General features: G+C 38.4%; 1 protein-coding gene across 2 annotated transcripts in view; it reads left to right on the top strand.

Moving 5' to 3' along the window:
• Positions 1-21,538, top strand: part of arhgef12b (Rho guanine nucleotide exchange factor (GEF) 12b) — a 34,169-nt gene that overhangs the window by 3,794 nt on the left and 8,837 nt on the right. For both annotated transcript variants that reach the window (XM_069671155.1, XM_069671147.1), the window contains exons 2-19: positions 8,995-9,086; positions 11,584-11,682; positions 12,030-12,079; positions 12,535-12,592; positions 13,490-13,704; positions 16,025-16,129; positions 16,889-17,014; positions 17,252-17,350; positions 17,635-17,745; positions 18,633-18,731; positions 18,854-18,896; positions 19,177-19,282; positions 19,422-19,559; positions 19,667-19,699; positions 19,875-19,989; positions 20,127-20,232; positions 20,428-20,661; positions 21,083-21,233. In XM_069671155.1, coding sequence (XP_069527256.1) covers positions 8,995-9,086; positions 11,584-11,682; positions 12,030-12,079; positions 12,535-12,592; positions 13,490-13,704; positions 16,025-16,129; positions 16,889-17,014; positions 17,252-17,350; positions 17,635-17,745; positions 18,633-18,731; positions 18,854-18,896; positions 19,177-19,282; positions 19,422-19,559; positions 19,667-19,699; positions 19,875-19,989; positions 20,127-20,232; positions 20,428-20,661; positions 21,083-21,233 — 1,980 coding nt within the window. The remainder of the gene's footprint in view (positions 1-8,994; positions 9,087-11,583; positions 11,683-12,029; positions 12,080-12,534; positions 12,593-13,489; positions 13,705-16,024; positions 16,130-16,888; positions 17,015-17,251; positions 17,351-17,634; positions 17,746-18,632; positions 18,732-18,853; positions 18,897-19,176; positions 19,283-19,421; positions 19,560-19,666; positions 19,700-19,874; positions 19,990-20,126; positions 20,233-20,427; positions 20,662-21,082; positions 21,234-21,538) is intronic.

Below are 21,538 nucleotides of genomic sequence, written 5' to 3'. Positions count from 1 at the left end.
AGTTCAGGGGTTTCTCAGTGAGAAGAATTCAGTGTGAGCAGCCTGCTAGGTTTCCCCTAACATTAGTGATACTTCACTGTCTGGATGTGACAACCCCCAGCATGGGACATGTTCTCCTGTCTGCCTGGCCTCAGGGATGGACTGAAACCTCCGTATTTCCTGCAGAACACTCCATAGTTCTTGTTGGGTTCAAGTAACCTGGTTTAAAGCAGGTGCAATAGAAAATCCGGTTCTGAACTTGTCCCTGAATGCCTCTTTTTTCACACATTTACTTCCATCAACTAAGGTATAAAAATTTATGCCAACACCCCAAATGCCCTCACATATAAATCTCCTGAAGTGTACACCAGTAATCCTCTTTGTATGATAAGATAATTCTTTATTTTATCTTAATTCGGGAATACAAAAGTACAAAGTACACAGACAAAGCCACAAGAACAGAGTTATTGAGTATTCTACCCTTGAAACATGTACTGTTTTTATCTAGCTGGCAAAACCAGGCTGTGATTATCTCTATTCAATATACATCTATTGACAATCCTGCAAATAATAGTGGTTGACAGGTTAACAGAGGTCTGTTATCGATACCTCTGGTTTTACTAGGGCACATGCACTTTGTGACTCTAAGTTTTGCATGGAAAAACCTCTAGTATAAAACATCACAGAGGCTTAGAGAAGCTGCACATAAGCTGTTTAGGAAAACAGGCCCTAAAACAGATTCTGTGTAACATGTTTTTGTTTCCCATCAAAGTATTAAATATCATATGAAGATCATGATATTTCCTAAACAGTAATTATGTGAGTATTAGTTAAAGTTTATTTTATATGGAGTTGAACTGCGGCCAAAGTATACATTTTGTAATCAAAATCAGAATGTTAATCTTTGAGCCTTGGGCCTGTTCAGCAAATTGCAGATTGTGACATATGGTAGCATCCTGTTTCGCTAAAGTCAGTTGCTAATTGTATTGTAAGTATTTTGTAGGTTCTGCAGTGCTTTTGCGGGTCCATGCACATAGGTTGAACTAAGGGCATTTGTTTTGATTTGTGAAGCATAATTAATGCACGAGAATTGGTAGTACATTTGTTGAAAGGAGACTCACTATTAAACTAGAACAACTTGGCTCTGCTTCCCTTGCAGAGTGAGTGTGCGGGTTGGTCACAGGGTCAGCCCAGCTGAATATACAGAGAAAGTGCTGCTGTAGTAAATCAATGTGGAGATGCACAAACATGTAAATGTGTTTCTCAGAGGCAAATCAGGAAGGCAGAATGAAACGTTTCTCCTCTTCTTTGAGTGAGGCCATTCAAAATAACATTTTGACACTCTTTCCTTTAGACTTGGTTAAAAGGTAAATGGATGAACACCTCAGTTGTAGATGTTCAAACACCCAGGCAATACAAATAATACCTGTTCTTCTGCTCCTTTTTGGGACAAGTCGAGTTCCTTGACAAAACTTGCTGCTGTTTATTTTTTTCCCCGACTGTTATCGGTATATTTTGGTAAAATGTTTCCACGCAGAGTTCAGGCAAGTGGAGGGGCAATGGTACACCTAGGATGTGTCATTAACCTGAATGCCAGCAGGCCATGGTCCAGCTTTTTATGTTCTTTGTCACACAGTTTTGCTGATCTGTGTTTTTTTACCGCCCGCCGACCTCCCCCCTGTCTCCCCTCTCCACCCTCTGACGGGAAGTGTGACATCACTGTTAAACAATGTCTGTCGGGCCCACCAGGCCACCAGGCCTTCCTGACAGATACTGCAGCTGGTGACACATCAGTGCAGGATGGCTACCAACCAGACCAGCCCACTGTCATGCTGTTTCAACAGCGCAATAAAACACTCCAAGATCATAAACCCATCGCAATGTAGTTAGGCTAAGTATCACTGCATCTGTAGGTTGTGTATTCTAGTGTTATTTTAAAGAATAATTGTACTGTTATTGTATTTTCCCATTCTTTTAACATTTTTAACCAATTTAGATGCCACAGTTGTTTTGACACTGCCATCCAAACTCTGTATGCACAGTAAAAGTGCCCTCTTGTAAAACAGTCCCATTAAAGTCAAGTTTGGAAAGTTACCAGACATTTAATCAAAAACAACAGATCATTTTTAAAGTTGTATACTTTAAAAAAGCCATATAAAAGATGACTAAAAGCCTCGTCATCCAAACATTATATGTTAGCGAGCAGCGGTGATGTTTTGTCAAACGCAGTGGAACAGCTGTGTGATTGGCACTTTATTCGCCGTTTATCAGAGTGACAGTAATCCAACAACACAACAATCTCCATTCCTATACGACTGCCTGTGCACCCAGGCACACTCATGGTAAAAGCCCTCCACAAGGAAATGACAGTGATAACTGCATGCCAGCTATACAACAATAACAGAACACATCATTTTAACACGACAACTCGATAGCAATGCAGGAATATTCAGCTACATTCAGCTCCATTGTCCCACAATTCCTAGCGGCTGCCCACCTGCCAGGACGCTACAATATAAACATGCTAATTACCAACATTTTGGATGACCTAATTCCAGGGATTTCCATGACTTGGTATGACATTCTGTTTCAGGGATAGTTCAAATGTGACAAACGTGTCACTGTGTGAGTCGCACTTGCTTTGATCTTTTCTAAAAAATCGTATTTCCCTTTGAAAGTGCTGACAGCATAGACTCGATTTTTCTCAGCCTGTAGCTTTTGCCTTCTGAGAACAGGTACGAATGGGAAGTACTATGAATTCTGAATGACCGAAAGAGTTGGTCTTTAATACCAGCACGAATAAAACACAGTACAAGTTGCTTTTGTTTGTCTGTGTTATGACTGGGTCGGTGTTGGCTTACACACCGCGACCATAGCTCCAGGGTAACGTCACAGGTTTTTTCATGTGACCATTTTTTCTTTCTCTTCGGTCTTGCATGCAGATGGGGCGGCTCTGGCTCAGTGGAAGAGTCGGTCGTCTCCCATTTGGAACGTTGGCCCGAACTGCTTCCCAAGGCAGAGCCATCTTTGTATGAGTGTAGTTAGTTCCTGATTGGAGATTGGCAGGAGGCATAGCAGCCTCTGCCATCTGTGTATGACTGTGTGTGAATGGGTGAATGTGGCATGTAGTGTAAAACACGCTTAAATGACGATAAAGGTGCTATATAAGTGCAGTCAATTTAACCATCAATAAATTGTATTAATGTAATAAAGCAACAGTTAGAGCAGGACACTGAGGACATCTGGGGCCGGCCTACTGGCCAATGTTAGCAGTCCCAAGAGTTAGAACAAAAGAAAACATGGTGAAGCAGCATTTTGTTATCATGCAGCACAGGCCTGGAATAATCTCCCAGATGATGTTGGACAAGCCTCGACTCTGACCACCTTCAAGTCAAAGCTAAAAACGTTCCTTTTTCACACCAGCTCCTCTACTCTCTAAGGGCTGAATTATTTTTTGAACTATGCACCCTTTGTCTGCACTTCTGCCATTTTCATTAAATTGAATGAATCATTTTAATTGATGTTATATTTTAATCTATTTCCTATTTGAACATTTTTTTAAATATAGGCTAATGAGATCAAATATTGCAGCAGTCTGGGACTCCGGGGTCTAAGACCGAAGAGAAAAAGAATTCTCGGAATTCTAAAAACGAAGGAAAATTATTAACTAACTTTAGGGAACTCACTTAGACATTTCTAACACCGTTTTACGAGCACTGGGTACTACAGCATTATAAGTGTTGAAAAATAAAGGAGCATTGGACTCCAGGGTCTGGGACCCATCAGAAAATAATTATAAAAACTAAGAAAAAATTATAACTAACGAGTAATAATTAAGTAGAAGCTTATACTGTTGCATTTTTCTGACCTGAACTGTTTTTATATTTGACTATATTTTGTGTTCTGTATTTTATGCCTGTTATAAGGCTCTGTTTTTAACTGTGTAAAGCACTTTGAATTGCTCTATGTGCGAATGGTGCTTTATAAATAAACTTGCCTTGCCTAGAGCAATATACCGTGGAGTTCATCAACTTACACATTTAAATGTATGAGTGAAAACATTACCATATAAGTGTCTGAACTTACTAACCATTAAATGTCGCTGTAGCTTTAATTGGTTTTTTTTTCTACGTGGTTAATTTCAACTTTGTTTATTTGTCTCTAAAACAAAGCTTCATCATGACGAATGACCAAAGAGCACACAGGTCAAAGAGCATATTTTGTGCAGTGTCATAAATGCTGACATGTGGTAATTACAGTTATTTACTGATGACTGATGCAGGAATTACAAAGTCCACAAAAAGCTTCCCTCAGTCCTAAATCCTCCAAGTATTAAACTATGTGTGGTCAAGTTATTGGTGTTATGGTGATTTATGAGCATGAGGAGCTTATCAACACGCCGCCTTGGCTGGGAAAATATTGGAAATGAATGCTTTATTTATATTACAATGTGAGCCAGTGATGGTTATCAAGAAGCTTGTGTTAGGACTTTTCAAACATGTAGAAACAGCCTCAGACCTTCATTGTGCTGCTTGATTAGATCATCCCTGTGAGTTCACAGGCTTATATTACATTTGGATGTTGGTGGTGATACAGTGGAGGGAGCCAAGTGATGTCACATGCAAAAAGTCAATAATTGAACAGACGTGAAAATACTAATTTTGTAGCTTAAATAATTAGCGGGTGAGGCTGTTGTTTACTGGAGGGATCAGTCTGGTTAGTTTATCCTACTAACGAGTTTCCAGAACCGGATGTATCCTGTTTCTCTGTGCCAGTTTCTACAATGCCTGGCTGTTTTTTGTAGGAAATTATTCAGCTTTTTCAATCGATCAATCAGACTTTATTTGTACAGCACTTTTCATACAACAGTAATGTAACACAAAGTGCTTCACATAAACAGAAAAGTAATAAAAACACAATCCATGCGAAAAGAATGAAATAAATATAGGGCTCGATAAAACAGGAAACTAACATCTAATAAGACAACACAGGAGGTAGGATGAAAATGTTAAAAGTGTGGGTAGAATAAAATAAAATGGAAGAAATGAATAAGCTAACAAAACTTTAGTTAATGAAGAATAATGACACAGAATAAGACAATATATACAAATAAATAAAATTGACTAAAATGTAAAATATATTCATAAGATACAATATAATTTAATTAAAAGCCAGACTTAAATGTTAGGTCTTGAGTTTGCTTTCATAAACATTGACATTCTGTGCTATTCAATAAATTGTTTAATATACACTATATATATCATATTTTTATGTCCTTAATTGAAGATTTAGGTCTTTAGTAGGAACTGATTAACTTGGGGCTGAAAGGGGCCTGGTTTGGGTCTTTTGTGAGGTTTGTTTACAAAAGGAAACACAAACAATATCAGCATTATTCTTTTGCCAATTCATTTTGTGTCCTGAAAATTAGTAATATAAGGTACAACCTGCAGGACATTAAAGTTAAAAAGATAACTAAGTCTTCTTCTCCCTGTAGTCTCTCTTGATCTAGATTAGAGTTGTATGAATCTGCACTGAATACAAACATGTATCAAATTAATTTGGCATGGATCTCATTACCCTTATTTGTCAGTGATTTTATTGGGTTCACAAGTTCCACGTGTAACGCTCAAATCTAAAGGTCATTTTAAACTACAAGAGCCTCACAGTGCTGTTGGGTTGTTTCTTAAGGCTTAGTTCTGGTGCATTAACTCTGAACAGCAAACAAATGTCTGCATCAACTGATATGGAAAATTTTAATAGTAATATGAAGACTGCAGCGTTTGTGTTGTTTGTTTTCCTGTAAAGCTCGGGGAGAAATATGCTATGTTTGTTGTTCACTCATGTAACCACTCCTCTTGTGCCGTCTGTGTACTGCCTTGAATAGAAATGCAAAATCTAACTCATACTTTAAAGTTCACATGTATCAATATTCACTGTTTCCTGTGAGGAGAGAACAGTGGTTGTGTTGTGTGGTTCCAGAAATATAACATGGAGACTCTGTGGAGTCTTAGCTTCTTTCTCAGTGGGTTCTTGTCTTGAACTCTCTTGAGCTCTTGAGTCCTTTGCTGTTATCATCCCGGAGGAATTGTCTGGTATTTTTGGCATCTGAGGCACAAGTTGATTGCTGCATGTTTTTTTTGTCGTCCTTTGATAACTGGGCAGTAGAAAGCAAAGAAAGTCTGAACGCATTAGCTAGCAGACATGAATCCCTGCCCAACACTGTTAATACAATTAGTTAATAAGTTTCTCCCTTTTATTGTGGTGCCAGTAAACTTTTCACATGGACGCAAACACTTTTGCTTTTGAAGTCAAGGACTGTTGAACTTTCAAACCTGTGGTGCTTTAAAAGTACCGGGCAGAACATTAGATAAATGCACTACATTTTAATGACAGCCATATAGCTACACAGTTGTAAACTTTACAAGCTGTTATCATATTAAAGAACTTCATAGCTGAATTCTTAGTCCTATAGCCTGGAGACTTCTTCAATTAAATCAACCAGTATTATCCCAATACATAGGTATCTTGGCACTGGCAAATATGGCAGCTTCACTTATAATGTGTTTTTGTGAAAAGGGTCATATTTGGAGGATTTGATATTAGAAATTGAGATTTTCTGATTGCAGCTAGCCAGCAAAATAAGGCATTGTCTCAGGGTTGTTTGAAATGGTGTGTCCTGCTACTGTTAATTTGCATTGAAAGGGGCGGCGATTAAGCTCAGCGGTTAAATCACGTGTCCCATATACAGTGGCTACAGTCCTCATGCGGCTGCCCTAGGTTGGACTCCAACCCTCGGCCCTTGGCTGCATGTCATCTTCACTCTCTCTTCCCCTGTTTACACATTATCCACTGTCCTCTCTCTCTAATAAAGGCATTAAAGGCCAAAAAAACCTTACATTACAAGTGGTTTAAATACTCTTGTTGAATAGGTCTTAAACAGACTAGACAAGATGGTAAAACACTACTAAACAGTGGATTTAAATGAGCTAACATTGGCTTTTCTCTCATTAAACCCCACAAAACAATGTAAATGTTTGCTTTGAGAGTTGGGCTCGGTTACCACTGTAATTGGTAAGCTAGTAAGCCTAACATGCTAATTACTGATCTGAACTATACATCCACACTGCTACCAGGTCTTTTCATGTGTTTTGAAACAGTAGAATTGTTCAACAAAGTTCACCCGACCCGTCAAAAAGAAATAACCTCCTAAAGTTTGAATAAAGTGCTCAATGAACGTCTTTTCCAGCAGCACTTATTGAGCTGCCACCCACTGAGCAGGATGCAATCTGTCCTTGTCTCGCCATGTCTTATCAACTGCTAATCTGCTTCTACCACAGCAAGGAGGCTCCCTAAGTGGGCCTTCCAATCTCAGGAATAAAGACAAGGTTAGCACTGTCATCCTCTCCTGTTTAACATAATTTCATCCTTTTTGTCTGTAATTTAACAGCTTTGTTGTGTCTAGGAGAGGGGATTAAGTTTCACATATTTCATTTTACAAGAGCACATTTAGGCAATTACTCCATTTTTTAAATTACGATTCATCTGGATCTGATGTCCCAGAATTTATTTAATGTCATCTTTTCTCTGCACCATGACGTTAGTTTACTCTGGTTTGTTCACACACTCTGGAAGCTTAGCGTACATTTCCTCAGCCCTGTCTTCTGTCTTCCCTCAAACACACTTAGTGCGCCTCCTCCTTCCCGTCTCCCTCCTCCATTTCTTTCCCAGCCTTCCCCCACATTCAGGAAACTGGAGCCGAGCCAAAACCCCTAGTCTCAGTTTCCGGGAATCTGTCCCACAGAGCCACAGTATAGTAAGTTGGCTCTGACGTGGGAGCCATTGTTAAAATCCCAGGGCCCCCATTGTCCAAGGGAGGAACAGCAGCACAAACAAAACCCCCTCTTGTGGAAAGAGTAGGAGGAGCTGCAGGGGGGACATGGAAAGGGGAGCCTCTGCTATTAATATATGAACTACCACCATCAGGTCCACCTCAAACGAGGGTTAGCATTTTAATCAGTTAAACAAACGAACAAGAAAGAGGGAGTACTTGGAGCCTGTTGAGGTTATCGTAATTTAATTAAAATTAGACCTAGAAAATACTGACTTTCCACTTTACTAGTACCAATACGTTTATGGAATACTACACTAGTTGCCATTGGGAGGTTGGTTTTTGAATGGGTCATACAGTATGAAGTGGTGTTCAGGAACTCAAGAATTGTTGTCTTAAGAAGAGAGGCTCTGAAAGAAATGTTTAAAATATGTTTACTAAAAGTAACAAAGACCAAGTGTGGCATTGGAGGTATTAAAAAGTACAAGAAATGTATGTTTCACATCACCTCATGTTTATATTTAGGTTTATTGGCACAAATGTGAAGGACTTCTAGAGCGTCATCCTACTTCACCAAAACATAAACCAGGTTAATACCATCAGATCACCATTCAGGATTACCTGTACAGGCATATCTGTCCATTTACTCATGATTAAGCAGGGAATAGAAATTCCTGCCCTCCAAGAGGTAATTTAGAGTCACTAGGTTAAAGAAAATCCAGTGGATATAATGTGAAATGCATATTTGTCATGATTGTCTGATGTCTTCTGTCAACTGACAATGACAAGTGTCAAATGTGAAATTGTATTTCCAACCTGTTGGTCATTTTCTGCCTAAGGACGCAAAATGAATTTTATTGTCTAAACTTACAATAATGTTTTATGGTATTGTATAGAATCTTATCTTTGAGTCCTCAACATCCCGAATATCTTCCCAGTGCTTTGGGTATTGTTGTACATGGATGGTGAATGTCATGATTAAAAGTTTCCATGATTAAAGGAATAGTTCATGTTGGGAAATATGGTTACTCACTTTCTTGCCAAGAGTGCTATTCCTATTTCTTGGGATCCTTGGAAAGCTATATCAAAATAAGTTTGTTTATCTTCAATAATTGTTGTTAAATTGAAATTGAAATGTATTTATCCAGGAAGTGTTGATGTCCTGACTTTGCTATATGTCTCTTTAGGACCCCAAGCATTCTCAACAAGGACCCCACAGACAAGAAACCCAAGAATGAGAAATCTGCTGTCTCCCTCAAACATGAGTTCGACCCTACAGGTAAGAGATGCACTCAGATTTATTTTTGTCCTCTCATTTTGGTGCTGGCTGTTTGCAGTTTAATTTTTTAATTAATTGCGTCTTAAATTTGTTCCATTGCTTATTCTATGAAGCAAAAATCCAGGGTGAAGGTTTAATTGTAAATGCCAAGCCGAACTGTGACTTTGCACAACATAACAATGTTTTCTTTTACACTTTATTTGTTTTTCTTTCTTACACACATTGCGTTGAAACATGACCAATTTTAATTATTTTAAAAGAAAGATCTAACAATGTTTAGACATAGAATAAAGATTAGTTTTTAAACTGAAAGAATTAAGCCATGACAGTTAGTTAATCAGTAACTATTGCAATGTATTGATTTGAGTGAACTTTTGTCACTTAAAAGATAAGCCAAATATTTTCTGGTTTAAGCTTCTGAACTGTAAATATTTGCAGCTGTTCCTTGTTCTAAATGATAGTACACTCAATATCTCTGTGTTTTAGACTGTTTGTCAAATAAGACATGAAACCATTTATACATTTAAGAGACAAAATAATAATCCATAAATCAAGAAAGTAATTGGCAGATTAGTTAATTATAAATTGTTTGTTCCTGACCTAATTACATTTAAAATCTTTCAACGCAAGTTCAACGCATAAACTTATATAGATCAATATTTTCAAGTCTTGCTTTTATGTACTCCTGAAGTTATGGCAAACATTTCAGATGTTTAAATATAAAATGTGAAATAGTCTATGTATCGCTGGGGTAGGGATGAACAGTAGGGGAGAACAGAGATGAAGTAGGTGTAGTCAGCACTCAGGAACAATCTGTTAAGGTGGTTGCCCGGGTTGCAGGGTTGACATTTATCCTTCCTGCCCTTTTCTTCACCCTTTGAGGCTCCTTCATGGAGGCCAGAAGACCAATTATCCACTCAGGAGAAGGAAAAGGGAAACCAGACTGAGGCCGATTGTGAGTCTCTGAACTTCCTCAGTGACCACGGGAAGAACATCCCTGAAGGATCTTTTTGATCTAACAGATGGTCATTGCAGAAATCAGGCTGTTGATGAATAAAGGAACATAAATGACTGAGCTATGATAACAAATGGAGCACTGGTTTCAGAAGGGGTGAAAGGGTTGGCAGTCCCTATATATATATATGTATATATTTGAGTTGACGTCATAATATGGAATATTGTATGGTCTAAAAATGGTCAATACATTTTTTTTATGTAGAGATAAATGCACTCACAAAATGTTTTTTAGATGTCATAATAAACACAATCCAATCCAATCGACTTTATTTATACAGCACATTTAAAAAAAAAAACACAGTTTGCACAGTGAATTACAAAAGCAGAAATAAAAACACAGTTGGTGCATTTTGGCGCTTGAAAATGGCAGAAAAAATTATTTTGTTTAAAAGAAAACAACAAACAAACAGCACTAGACTATTGTTCATCTTTACAAAACCATTGTTTATTATAAGCATAATTTTTTATTTTCAATATAAGAAGAAACATGTTTTTGAGCAGTTCTTCATATATATATTTATACATGAATCATCATGAATGTATTTTACTGAATATTAAGTTAATACTTTTTTAAGTTTCATATTTTATTGTTTGTTTTCACCATGTTAATGTATTTGCTCATTTAAATGTTTTTAATGTGTTAAATGCATGTTTTTCTATGTTTTCCTTATGAGAATGGTCCAATACAAAGTTTTACAAGTTTTAAAAAGTGTATTGTTTATATATTATAGAATTATATTACTATCCAAATGATATCAAATGGACAAGAGGGGAAACATTCTCATGCTTGTGAGTCCAGTTTTTATTGCAAAGAGAGCAGGCTTCTATTTAAAAACCTTTTTCCGTTTCAGTCCCCTGATTTGTCACTTCCTGTGTGCAGAATTTTTTCCCACAAGTGACTACATCAGGCATTTTGTACAAGAAAAGCTTTTAGGCAAAGGGTGAAACAGTATGAGTCCAAGCATTCTTCATTAGTTCTTTCTTTAAATACTTTAAACTAACTTTGGTTGAAAAACTATGTAAAACATAAAAGAATGGACATATAGGTTGGATTGTTTATTTATTTAAAAAGGGGGCGACTGTGGCTCAGTGATAGAGTCGGTCGTCTTATAATCGGAAGGTCAGAGGTTTGATCCCCAGCTCCCTCAGGCTACATGTCGAAGTGTCCTTGGGCAAGACACTGAACCCCAAATTGCTGTGATATGAATGTGATATCTGATTGACAGTTGGGCACTTTACGTAGCAGCCTCTGCCATCAGTGTATGACTATGTGTGTGAATGGGTGAATGTGATATGTAGTGTAAAAGCAGATCCAAATCTCATGGCATGGATGGAGACTGATTTATAAAACATGGACCAGCAGCTATAACACCATATTCATCATAGAACATCATCACCATTATCCCCTGAACAACTTGTTTTTGTACATTTTACCCTACCCTCTCTTAAAATATAATGTAATGTGTTTATGTGTTTGCAGGTCTTGTTCAGCGGTGTGTGATAATCCAGAGAGATGAAAACGGCTTTGGACTGACTGTTAGTGGAGACAACCCTGTGTTTGTGCAGCTGGTAAAAGAAGGTAAGGTTCACGCTCACAGAAACACACTTGAGGTTGTTTTTCTGTACTTGTAAAGACCCTTGTTAACATGATGCAGGCCCTAACATTAACCATATAATACCTGACTCCCACCCTCACATTGACCTAGACCTGAGTTTAAAATTAACCTTAAAAAGCACTTAAAAAGCAAGGACCCTCCAACATGTCCTCACAAGGCACACATGTCCTCACTAGAAAGGTGAAAACTGACACTGGTCCTCACAAAGATAGCCAAACAAGTACACACACACACACACACACACACCAAAACGATCTCAACACACATATAAAGGCAACATCTCAGATCCTGTTCTCTTTTTGTATCACAGATGGAGCTGCAATGCGAGCTGGTGTTCAGACAGGAGATAGGATCATAAAGGTGAGCCTCAATTATTTTCTTTTTATTTCCTGTATTAGAATCATCAAAACAAAAGTATTTTAACTGTTCCTCTAAGTTTGAGCCATTTTGTAAGGATGCATCAATACAGTTTCTTCTTACCAGATACAATTCAGATACCCCAACTCGGCCTTTCTGCCAATGTTAAGAACAGATTCAATTCCTGTACTTTTCTTGTTGTCAATCATATCATCTTTTGTTATAGTTAGCTAACTGTGACTGGCATTGCCAACACTACTGTTGCCTTCATATGATGCATTAAAAGAGAGGCACATGTATGATTCAACCTCACTGCAGCAAATAAACAGAAAAAATAAGTTTAATATGGACCTGTTACATATGGCCAATAACTCAATCTCTTAATAAGGCTAATATGAGGTTGGTAAAATGTTACTCTCATTAAACGATACTCTCACAATGCTTTCTTTCCCCAACAGGTTAATGGGACCTTAGTCACACATTCAAACCACATAGAAGTCGTAAAGCTCATAAAATGTAAGTATGCAATTCTAACTACATCTTTAATATAGTGTTTTACATTTGAATTGTATTGATTTCAATGACACTTTAAAGGGGTGGTAGTATGCTAATTTCAAGCTTCATATTTCACTCTGTGATACCTGCGGAGTAGCTCAGCATAATTTACAGTTACGTCACAAAGTGCAGCGTGTAGAAAAAACTGTGTGAAACCTGGCGTTCGCAGCAGCATGCAGACTCAGCTGAGCCTCAGCCTGGTGATTACTCCAACATACTTTTACCTATAGATTTAAAACTTCACCCACATCTAGTATGGACATCAAACAGTAGAGACATAACATTATCTTAAAATGTGAAACAGCATAATACCCCCTCTTTAAGAATATAATGTCATCTAGAAAGCTCTGTGGCTGCCTATTACTAGCCTGAAGATGGAGCAAAACAAGTATGTAGCATCTGTCCTGTCAGTCATACATGTCCAGAGTGGTGTTTGGTTTTACTGCTAACAGACATGTATTTTCGTTATTTGAGCCTTAAAATCCACATCTGGACTAACTGTGATGCATTGTAACACCTGTTAGTCAAACAAACATGCCCCCAAAATATACAAATCTTGAGTTCGAGTGGTTAATAAATATGAAGATGTATTTTTAAGAGGGAAGAGAGGGGTCTTCCCTTTCATTGTGTGTGCAGCTGGCTTGGACAAAACATATAACTCATGAGAAAATAACCACCATTATAATAGTGCATTGTTGTTTTCATTCCTTTTATGTGGTCATTTTTCTCTGAGCGAGCTCTTTCTCTCAGCTGGTTTTGATGATCAGGTCTTCATGGTGATTGGATGCTTTTACATGTCAGCATTTTTCTGTCTCCTCACCCTCCCTTCATTCCTTTCCCATTACTCCTCTCCTGCAGCGGGTTCCTATGTAGCACTGACAGTGCTGGGGAGGCCTCCGGGGCTTCCTCAGATCCCCCTGGAGGACGATGAGGAGGGAGAGAAGGAGGAAGGGGCAGAAGTCAGCACACCCTCCACTCTCTCAGCGCCGCACTCACCTGCACTGCCAGGTGGGGAGCAGTGCAGCCCAATGACCAGCACACAGGAGCACATGACCTCTTCTCTGAATGACGGGGTAAGGAAGAAGAAAAGAGTCATTTTCTATAAATAAGCTCTGCCTCTTTTATAAGAGATGATCACACAACCTTTGACTCTTACTTTTAGGTCAACATACCATGCACACAAAACAAAACCTGTTGTGTTTTCAAGGATTTCTAAAGAGATCGGCTTTCTCAAGATCTCTTGTTCAATATGTATGAAATGTACATTAAGTTGCATGTCAGAAATAGAGCCTCCATGTCTGATTGTGTTGTAAAAATCTACTTAGACTCTCTCAAAACAAGAAAACTCTGTATCAAAAGGGGGTTAAAATCCCATTACAACACACATGCAAGACCAAATAAGGAAAATAAAGCTGTATAAATACGAGTTTTAAGTAAAAGATGAATATCACAAGTGAAATATTAATTAAATAATAAAAGATACTTTCAGTCTGTTTTAAACCTCCTTTAACTCCTCCTGATCTGCTAAATGTATCTGTATTTTTAGAACATCTAGACTAATTTATAAAATATGTTTCAGTTATTACTAAATGTCATGTTTTGTTCTAATTCAAACGATTGAAGAGGGTGCACTCCATATACAGGATAGATAAACTTCCATGTGTAAATTATTATGCTGCCCAATGCAAATATCTTTAACTATGATTGCAAATGGAAAAAAAATTAAACTCACTAAAAGAGAGATAGTTAGATAGGGTATTTTGTGAGTAATTGCTGAGTCATTTGAAGCTCTAGGAGAGACCTTTCTTTATTTGAAATGTAATGAGACGTGTTGTTTGTGTGTGTGATTCGTCTGCTTGATCTCAGTGATTCACTAAAACTTCAATTCTCTGAACTGATGCTATTTTTAACTGTGATAAGATTCATGACATCAGCAGCTTATCTGTCTGGTCCGACCCATGCTGCTCATTACTTTTAATAAGCCCAGGCGTTTCAGTCCATTACAGCCAGCCTTTACCAAACTGCTGCACTGTGTCAACAACGTGTCCTTTTTGTGACACTGAATGTGTCAAACCCTGACTCTACAGTTTAATTAAATAGGGTAGGAGTGTAAATCCTTGGTTCCTATTACCTCATGTTAGTCTAATACTTTGAACACAAGCACAGAAGATACTAAATACCATTGTTTAAGTGGTCCAATCAGTTATAAACCGTTTTCATTTATGTTCCCCTTTTTCCTTTTTCACTTTCATTCTGATCTGTGTCACTTCTCGTTTCCCTGAATGTCCCTTTATTCACATGGATGTGTTATGGAAATAATTATGTTCCTTAAAAATGATAAATTCTCAGTGTGTCTTTGACTAGCTGGCCTCAGTGTTTCCTCTTTTTCTCCTCTTTTACAAAAACAATTTGGGAGATTTTAAAGAGCGATAACGGAGAATGACAAGATAGCATCCTTAAGATTTCAAACTACACTGCAAAAAACAAACAAACACTTCCTGGTAAGGCTGCACAGGGTGCAGTGGTTAGCACTGTCGCCTTACAGCAAGAAGGTTCCTGGTACAAATTACAGTTTGGACATAGTGGGCCTTTCTGTGTGGAGTTTGCGGTTTTTCCCCGTGCATGCGTGGGCTCCCTACTCTGGCTTCCTCCCACAGTAGAAAAGACATGCTCAATAGGTTAGTTGGTGACTCTGAATTGCCCTGTAAAGGTGTACAGTAAGTGTGCGCATGAAAGGTTGTCTGTCTTAGCCCTGTGATTGGCTGGGGATCAGTCCAAGGTGTGCCCTCTCGTCCAATGGCAGCTGGGATAGGCTCCAGCCCCCTTGCGACCCTGGACAGGATATATAGATAATGGATGGATGTACTTATAATAATCCATTTCAAAGTAGGTACATAGTTACCCCAACATGTCAGCAAAATTAGAAGCCAATCCCTGCACTACATTTTATTGTAATGCATGATTTTATATAATCTCATAAACAACAGTTATTCTTCCCAAAAATACAAAGTGCTACTAACAAAAGACAATACAGGCTCTTCAAATATGGACATCGAGAAACCAGGATGGTATTAACAAAGAGTCTTTATTAAAGTGGCCAAAATACTGCTTTCAAACTAACATAAAGGCTTTCTTTCTCCATGTTTCAGTTCTTTCTTGGAGTGCCTGGAAAGTATTGCTGTTGGTGTTACCTGTGTTTTGTGTTTTACTATACACAGGTGTAAATATTCGTGACATTTTTCTGTGAAGTTTACAGTATATTAAGCTTTAACTCGCTTGTCATATTCACAGACGTCACATTAAAACACAGGCCACTGCAGCCTCTTTAGTCTTCAGGATCTGTCTTAATTGTAACTGATGGTGGAGGTGAACACATTCATGTGTGTGTTTCAGGATGGAGCCACAGGGTCTGAGGAGGGTGGGCCTCAAGTGAGGGAACAGACCCCATCCTCAAGGACTGACAGCAGTAACGACGGGCCCTCGACCAACAATAACTCTGTGGGTATAATGACAGATTGCAGCAGTCAGGGTGGTGAACCACGTTAACCAGAAGCACTCTGTACTTATTCTGAGCGTTTTGTTGCTGTTTTGATGGATTCTTCTCGAACATTTTGTTGATTTATTTGTTAGTGGATAGAAAAATTGAAGCACAAGTTTAATAATTTAATATTAAAGTTATAAGTCAACATTGCATTGACTGTGTTTTATAAGATTTTACATATAAAATCTTGGTCAAGTAATTTGAAGGTGTGCACTTGACCTCCAGGATTTTGCAATGGCTGGATTTTACTATTTCCTGACAATTCAAAAAGAAAGTACGGAAGAGATTAGTCACTTTTAACTAGGAAGACGTCCAAGGTTTACAAAATAGCTCTGAGTTGATTTTCAATTTAAGTGACAGTTTTTACTCTTTAAACTTTAAGTGATTTTTGTTTTATGGATTTTTTATGAAAAGAACAAGGTTAGAATGGATCAGGTGCTGTTGAGACCCAGAAAACATTGTTGTAATATAGGAGAGTACCCACAGGTCTGATGTCAAACACAACAGGAAGCTTGTCTGAAAAAGCTGCTGGCACAGACTCCTTTGTAATAACAATCTGTTTTATCACAACGTCTATAAATAGGGATGAAATGGTCCTTCTTTTCAATCTCCGGGGATTTCCCAGTATTCGGCACCAGACTAAACAATCAATTTGGCTTAAGTGTTGTGTTTTTCCCCGTCTATTAATGTCTATGTGTTGTGTGTGTGTGTTTTAGATGCACAGCAGCCCCCTCCCAGAGAGTCCTGGCATAAGAGAGACGTTCTGCCAGAGCCCTGACATCACCCGCCGAGACGGCCTCAACTTCTGCGTGTCGCCTGACACTGAGGACACACCAGACACAGTAATACAAGCTCTCTCACACAGACGCACATGCTTCTGTTTTTTGTTTCACTTTTGGTTTTGTGAGAAATTACTGTGACTTTATTGAATCTTAAGTACAATTTTCAGTGGAATACATATGCACTGTTTGCTATATACTTTATAAATCATATTCTGTCTGTTTATGTGACATTTCTTCTTTATCTAAGTGTGTGAGTTTGTTCATCTGTGCCTTTAACCGTGCCAATCTATTACTCAGGACTCCAGTGCCCAGTGCATTGTGGGTAGCCCTCCCTACCTCCTCAACCCCCAGATCATTGGAGCAGAAGATGACTACTTTGACTCTCAGCAAGAGCAGGTATATGAAGACATTTTTCTCAGCAGTTAATTGACAAGAGACTGATTGGATTTGATTTGGAAACAGTTGGTTTTGTCACACTCGAGCTAATGTGTCCAAGAAAGTGATTTAATTTTGTCATTTCTTTCACAATTGGCTGTTGTTTTCAATCTATTATTTAAAAGAAAAAAAAGATATTTTTGGAATGCAAAGCCATGATTTTGTCTTATAACTGGCTTTCCAAAAAGTCTTATGAATTGATCTCTCTCTCTCTCTCTCTCTCTGTCTCTGTCTCTGTCTGTCAGATTAATGGACAGTGTAGCTCTTTCCAGAGTTTAGACTTGCTGAAGTCTCGGCCGGCTCATCTCGCAGTCTTCCTCCATCATGTTGTCTCGCAGTTTGACCCTGTGCCTTTGGTATGTATGCAACACTTCTTATAGTTTCTTCAAGGATTATACCGACATATTACATATTTTTGTTATTGTCAACAAATCCCATGGCAAAACCGAACCCACAATGTATTAGTCCAACCCTCAGTCATTTTCTACTTATCTGACCTGTCTATGGCAGCTAACTGCAAGTCCATTCTTGTCAGCTGGACACTGTAGTTTTTTTGGAAATGTTACTCCATCGGGTATTTCTAGATGTGGATGCTGTTTTTGTTTGTTTTGGTGCCTTTTAATATTGTAGGTTGTTAAAAAATAAGTGTACATACAAGAGCTAACTTACTAGACACAGCTTGAGATCCAAAGGCCTGTAAATAACCAAAATGTTGCTTCTGCAAGGTGAATATAACATGAATATACTACCCCCTGTTGCTTCATATTGTACTAATACAAACTGTTAATACAATATAAGTGCTTCTGCAGTTGTTTCGTGGATTTATTTTCTAGTATTTATTCATTATAAGGTTTGGTTTTTGATTGATGTTGATTTGAAGTTCCAGCTGTTTACCGAATATAAGGGCAATTAGAGTAAATATAGTAAATTTTGTAGAATTAAAAAAGTAGTTTGGAGCGCAGACCTGACGCTATAATGATGTCATCAGCATTGGTGTAAGACAGACACACAAAGCTGTGCAGAAAAAAGAGAAGCAAATGAGAGTATCTTAATAGTTACTTAAATTAAAAGAAAGTGGGCCATGGATAGATCCTTGAGGAATGCCCTCACTGATATGAAAATACTTGAGTTTCTGATAAGATCAAGTGTATAGGTGATTCTTTGAGGCTGTACAGTATATCACATTAGATGAGGAACTGCACATTTTCAAAAGCTTTTTCTGTCTTCTTCGTCTTTCTGTTAGCTCTGTTATCTCTACGCCGACATGCACAAGCAAACCAGCTCCAAAGAGAGCCGACGCTTCTTCATGGAATTCCACTCGCTCTTCATGGATCGAACAGCAGTAAGTTATCCAGTTTCTTTGATGTCAATTTCTTTGATGTTAGACCACATATCTGTCTTTTTGAACAGGTTGTATATTTGTTGATGTACAGTAAGCCTCATTGTTTTTCTGGTCTTTTCCAGAATCTTAAAGTTCCAGTGCCGGAGGCAATTGCAGCTGAAATGGGTAAGGAATAAAAAGAACCTCACTCAGAACTTGAAACACCATAAATATCATATTTAGTCGTATCAAATAACTCTAAAGTCCACATATCCTCCACACTAAGTTGCTCTGATTTATGCAATGGATTCCTTAACCCCCCTTTCAGAAAGAATCATGTATGTTATTTAACTGGTTCCTAATTAGTTAAAGACTTGCATACAGTTGTTTCATTTCATTTGTAAGCGTTGCAATAACATATTCTGCGGTTTACTATATTTGTATATGTTCATGTCACTCTGCACAGAGAAGCGAAGGCTGGAGTTAATACCCGAGGACGTCTGCAAACATTACACTCAGGTGTTACAGGATGCACTCCTACCAGACCTGCACAAGAACCTGGAAGACTTCAGGTAAGAGTTACAAAACTGTATAACAAATCTGACAATAAATATTGAAGTTTTCCTGACAGAAATATTTTAAAGGTTGATTTTAAGAATGTAAAAAAGGTGATATCGCTATGTGCTTGTATTTATGTTCATGTGTGTGCAGACAGAAGCGCAGCATGGGTCTAACTCTTGCTGTGGACGAGCTCTCTAAGCTGGACTCAGAGCGAGGAGAAAACCAGCAGGCCTCGGAGAAGGAATGCTCCTGTGCTGAACACATCCTCTCCAAGATAGAGGATATCCTGTGAGTCCCTGACCACACATAAACACACAGACACGTACATGAAGATGTTAAGTTCCTATTTTCCTTGTATGGTTGAGAGTTTGCTAACCCTGAGATGTCTGTCGCAGGTTGACGTCACAACCCTCAGAGGAGGAGAAGTGGTAAGGGAGGACAGTCAATGTGATATTTGAGTTTCTGTCTAACTGTTAGCACAAAATACTTTAAAGAATCACAGTCAACAGCAGCTAAACATTAAAGATCCTGAATTATATATGTATAAATACAGTATATACTGCTACTGTATATTTCTTTACTATGTGTCCTGTCTTGTTGCAGCCAAACAATGCAGTATGTGATTCTCACCTATATGAAGAACCTCGGAGTGAAAGTGAAGGAGCCCCGCGGCCTTGAACATAAAAGAGCACGCATCAATTTCCTGCCGAAGATTAAGGTCTGATTCTTGCTTCAGGAGCATGCACACATCTGCTTTATAGTTTTCATGCCAACTATACATGTGTTGTCTTATCTGTTATAAATGCCTCCTTAAAGAAAATACTTCAAGGCAATATGTATCTTTTTCACGAGCAGAAGAGCATCAAACCTGAGAAGGACGGTGAGGAGAAGGTGAAAAGGCCTCGGTTTCCCAGCATCCTCGGCCCGCCACGTCGCCTGAGCAGAGTGGATTCCACTTCAGGTGAGAAGAAAAGTTTAACCCTTAGTTTATTTTTTTTACTTTTTAATACTGTTAATGCTGAGTTAGGCACCAAACTCAATGCAAATCTGCACTAAGCACACAAGTTCTTAATTCAAAGATCTGTCATGGGAAAGTGTTGTATTTTTGCATACCCAGTGTTTGTGAATCTGATGGTATACGTGTGTTTGTTTGCAGTCGGTAAAGCTGTGGAGCAGAACAAGCAGCGATCACCAAAGCAGCTCCCTCAGCCAACCGTCGGGATCCCCGAGCAGTCTGACTCTTCTGCCTCAAACTCTGGACGGACCCGTGGAACTCAGCTCAGCGAGAGTTCAGACACCAGCGCCGTATCTCTGCCTTCCACCACCTCCCCCATCCACAGCTCACCCACTGGTCTGGCCTCAGATACCAGCGGGCAAGACTCCGACTCAAGTAAGATACGTCTGTCTCTCTTCCTCGCCACATTTAGAAATTCTTAGACAGGACAATGTGCTAATTTGTTTTGAAAAGAAAATTCACAAAAAGCACTAAACCAAAGAAAGAAACTATTAGAATCATTTTAGGAATGTGACAGTCTCATCCTAGTTTAAATTGTTGAATTTTTCTTGATGTTCTTGAGGCCTGAAGAGAAAAGAAATAGCAAATGTGGAAGAGAAACATTCATTTCTATAATACACCACACCACTGGCACTATTTTCTTATCATAATAATTACTTTTTTCTTCTTTAAATCTAAGGTTTAAATGCACTTTGCACATGAACCAAAGACAAAAATGTAAATGCACGATTACAAAATGGACTTTAGACCTGATTTTCTTTATTTCCTTTCTGACGTGCCTGTTTTCTTTTTTCAGATTTATCTCCATTCTGCATCCAGCCCAAACCGGGTGAGGGTCTGCAGCCTGGCGACCACCAGGACAGCGTCTCCAGTCCAACCAGCACTCAGTTTGACTTCAGCCCTTCAAACCTGGAGCAGTTACAGGAGGAAGACCAGGAGGCTTTCAGGTACAAACATCGTTTTAGCTTCACCTCATATTGACTGTAGACCTCCACTCTTGCTAGCTATTTACTGTAACTGGCTTAATTAAGAAAACAAGAATTTATTGGAAACAACTAATACATCTTCTGCTAATAAATCAATAAATAAAATCAAAATAGTAGTTGTATAACAACCCAAAGATTTACAGTAAATTATCACATTTGACAAGCTGAAAATTTCACATATTTTACAAACGTAATCAGTATTTTTTGGGGCTATTTTTGCTTGTATAATGATTTAAATTATGAATCAGACTGTATCAGAATAGTTG

This window comes from Semicossyphus pulcher, unplaced genomic scaffold, assembly GCF_022749685.1.
Source record: "Semicossyphus pulcher isolate SPU_LCO1_2020_fin unplaced genomic scaffold, fSemPul1.0.p SCAF_10, whole genome shotgun sequence".
Classification (NCBI taxonomy): domain Eukaryota; kingdom Metazoa; phylum Chordata; class Actinopteri; order Labriformes; family Labridae; genus Semicossyphus; species Semicossyphus pulcher.
This window is presented reverse-complemented; position numbering and strand designations above follow the sequence as displayed.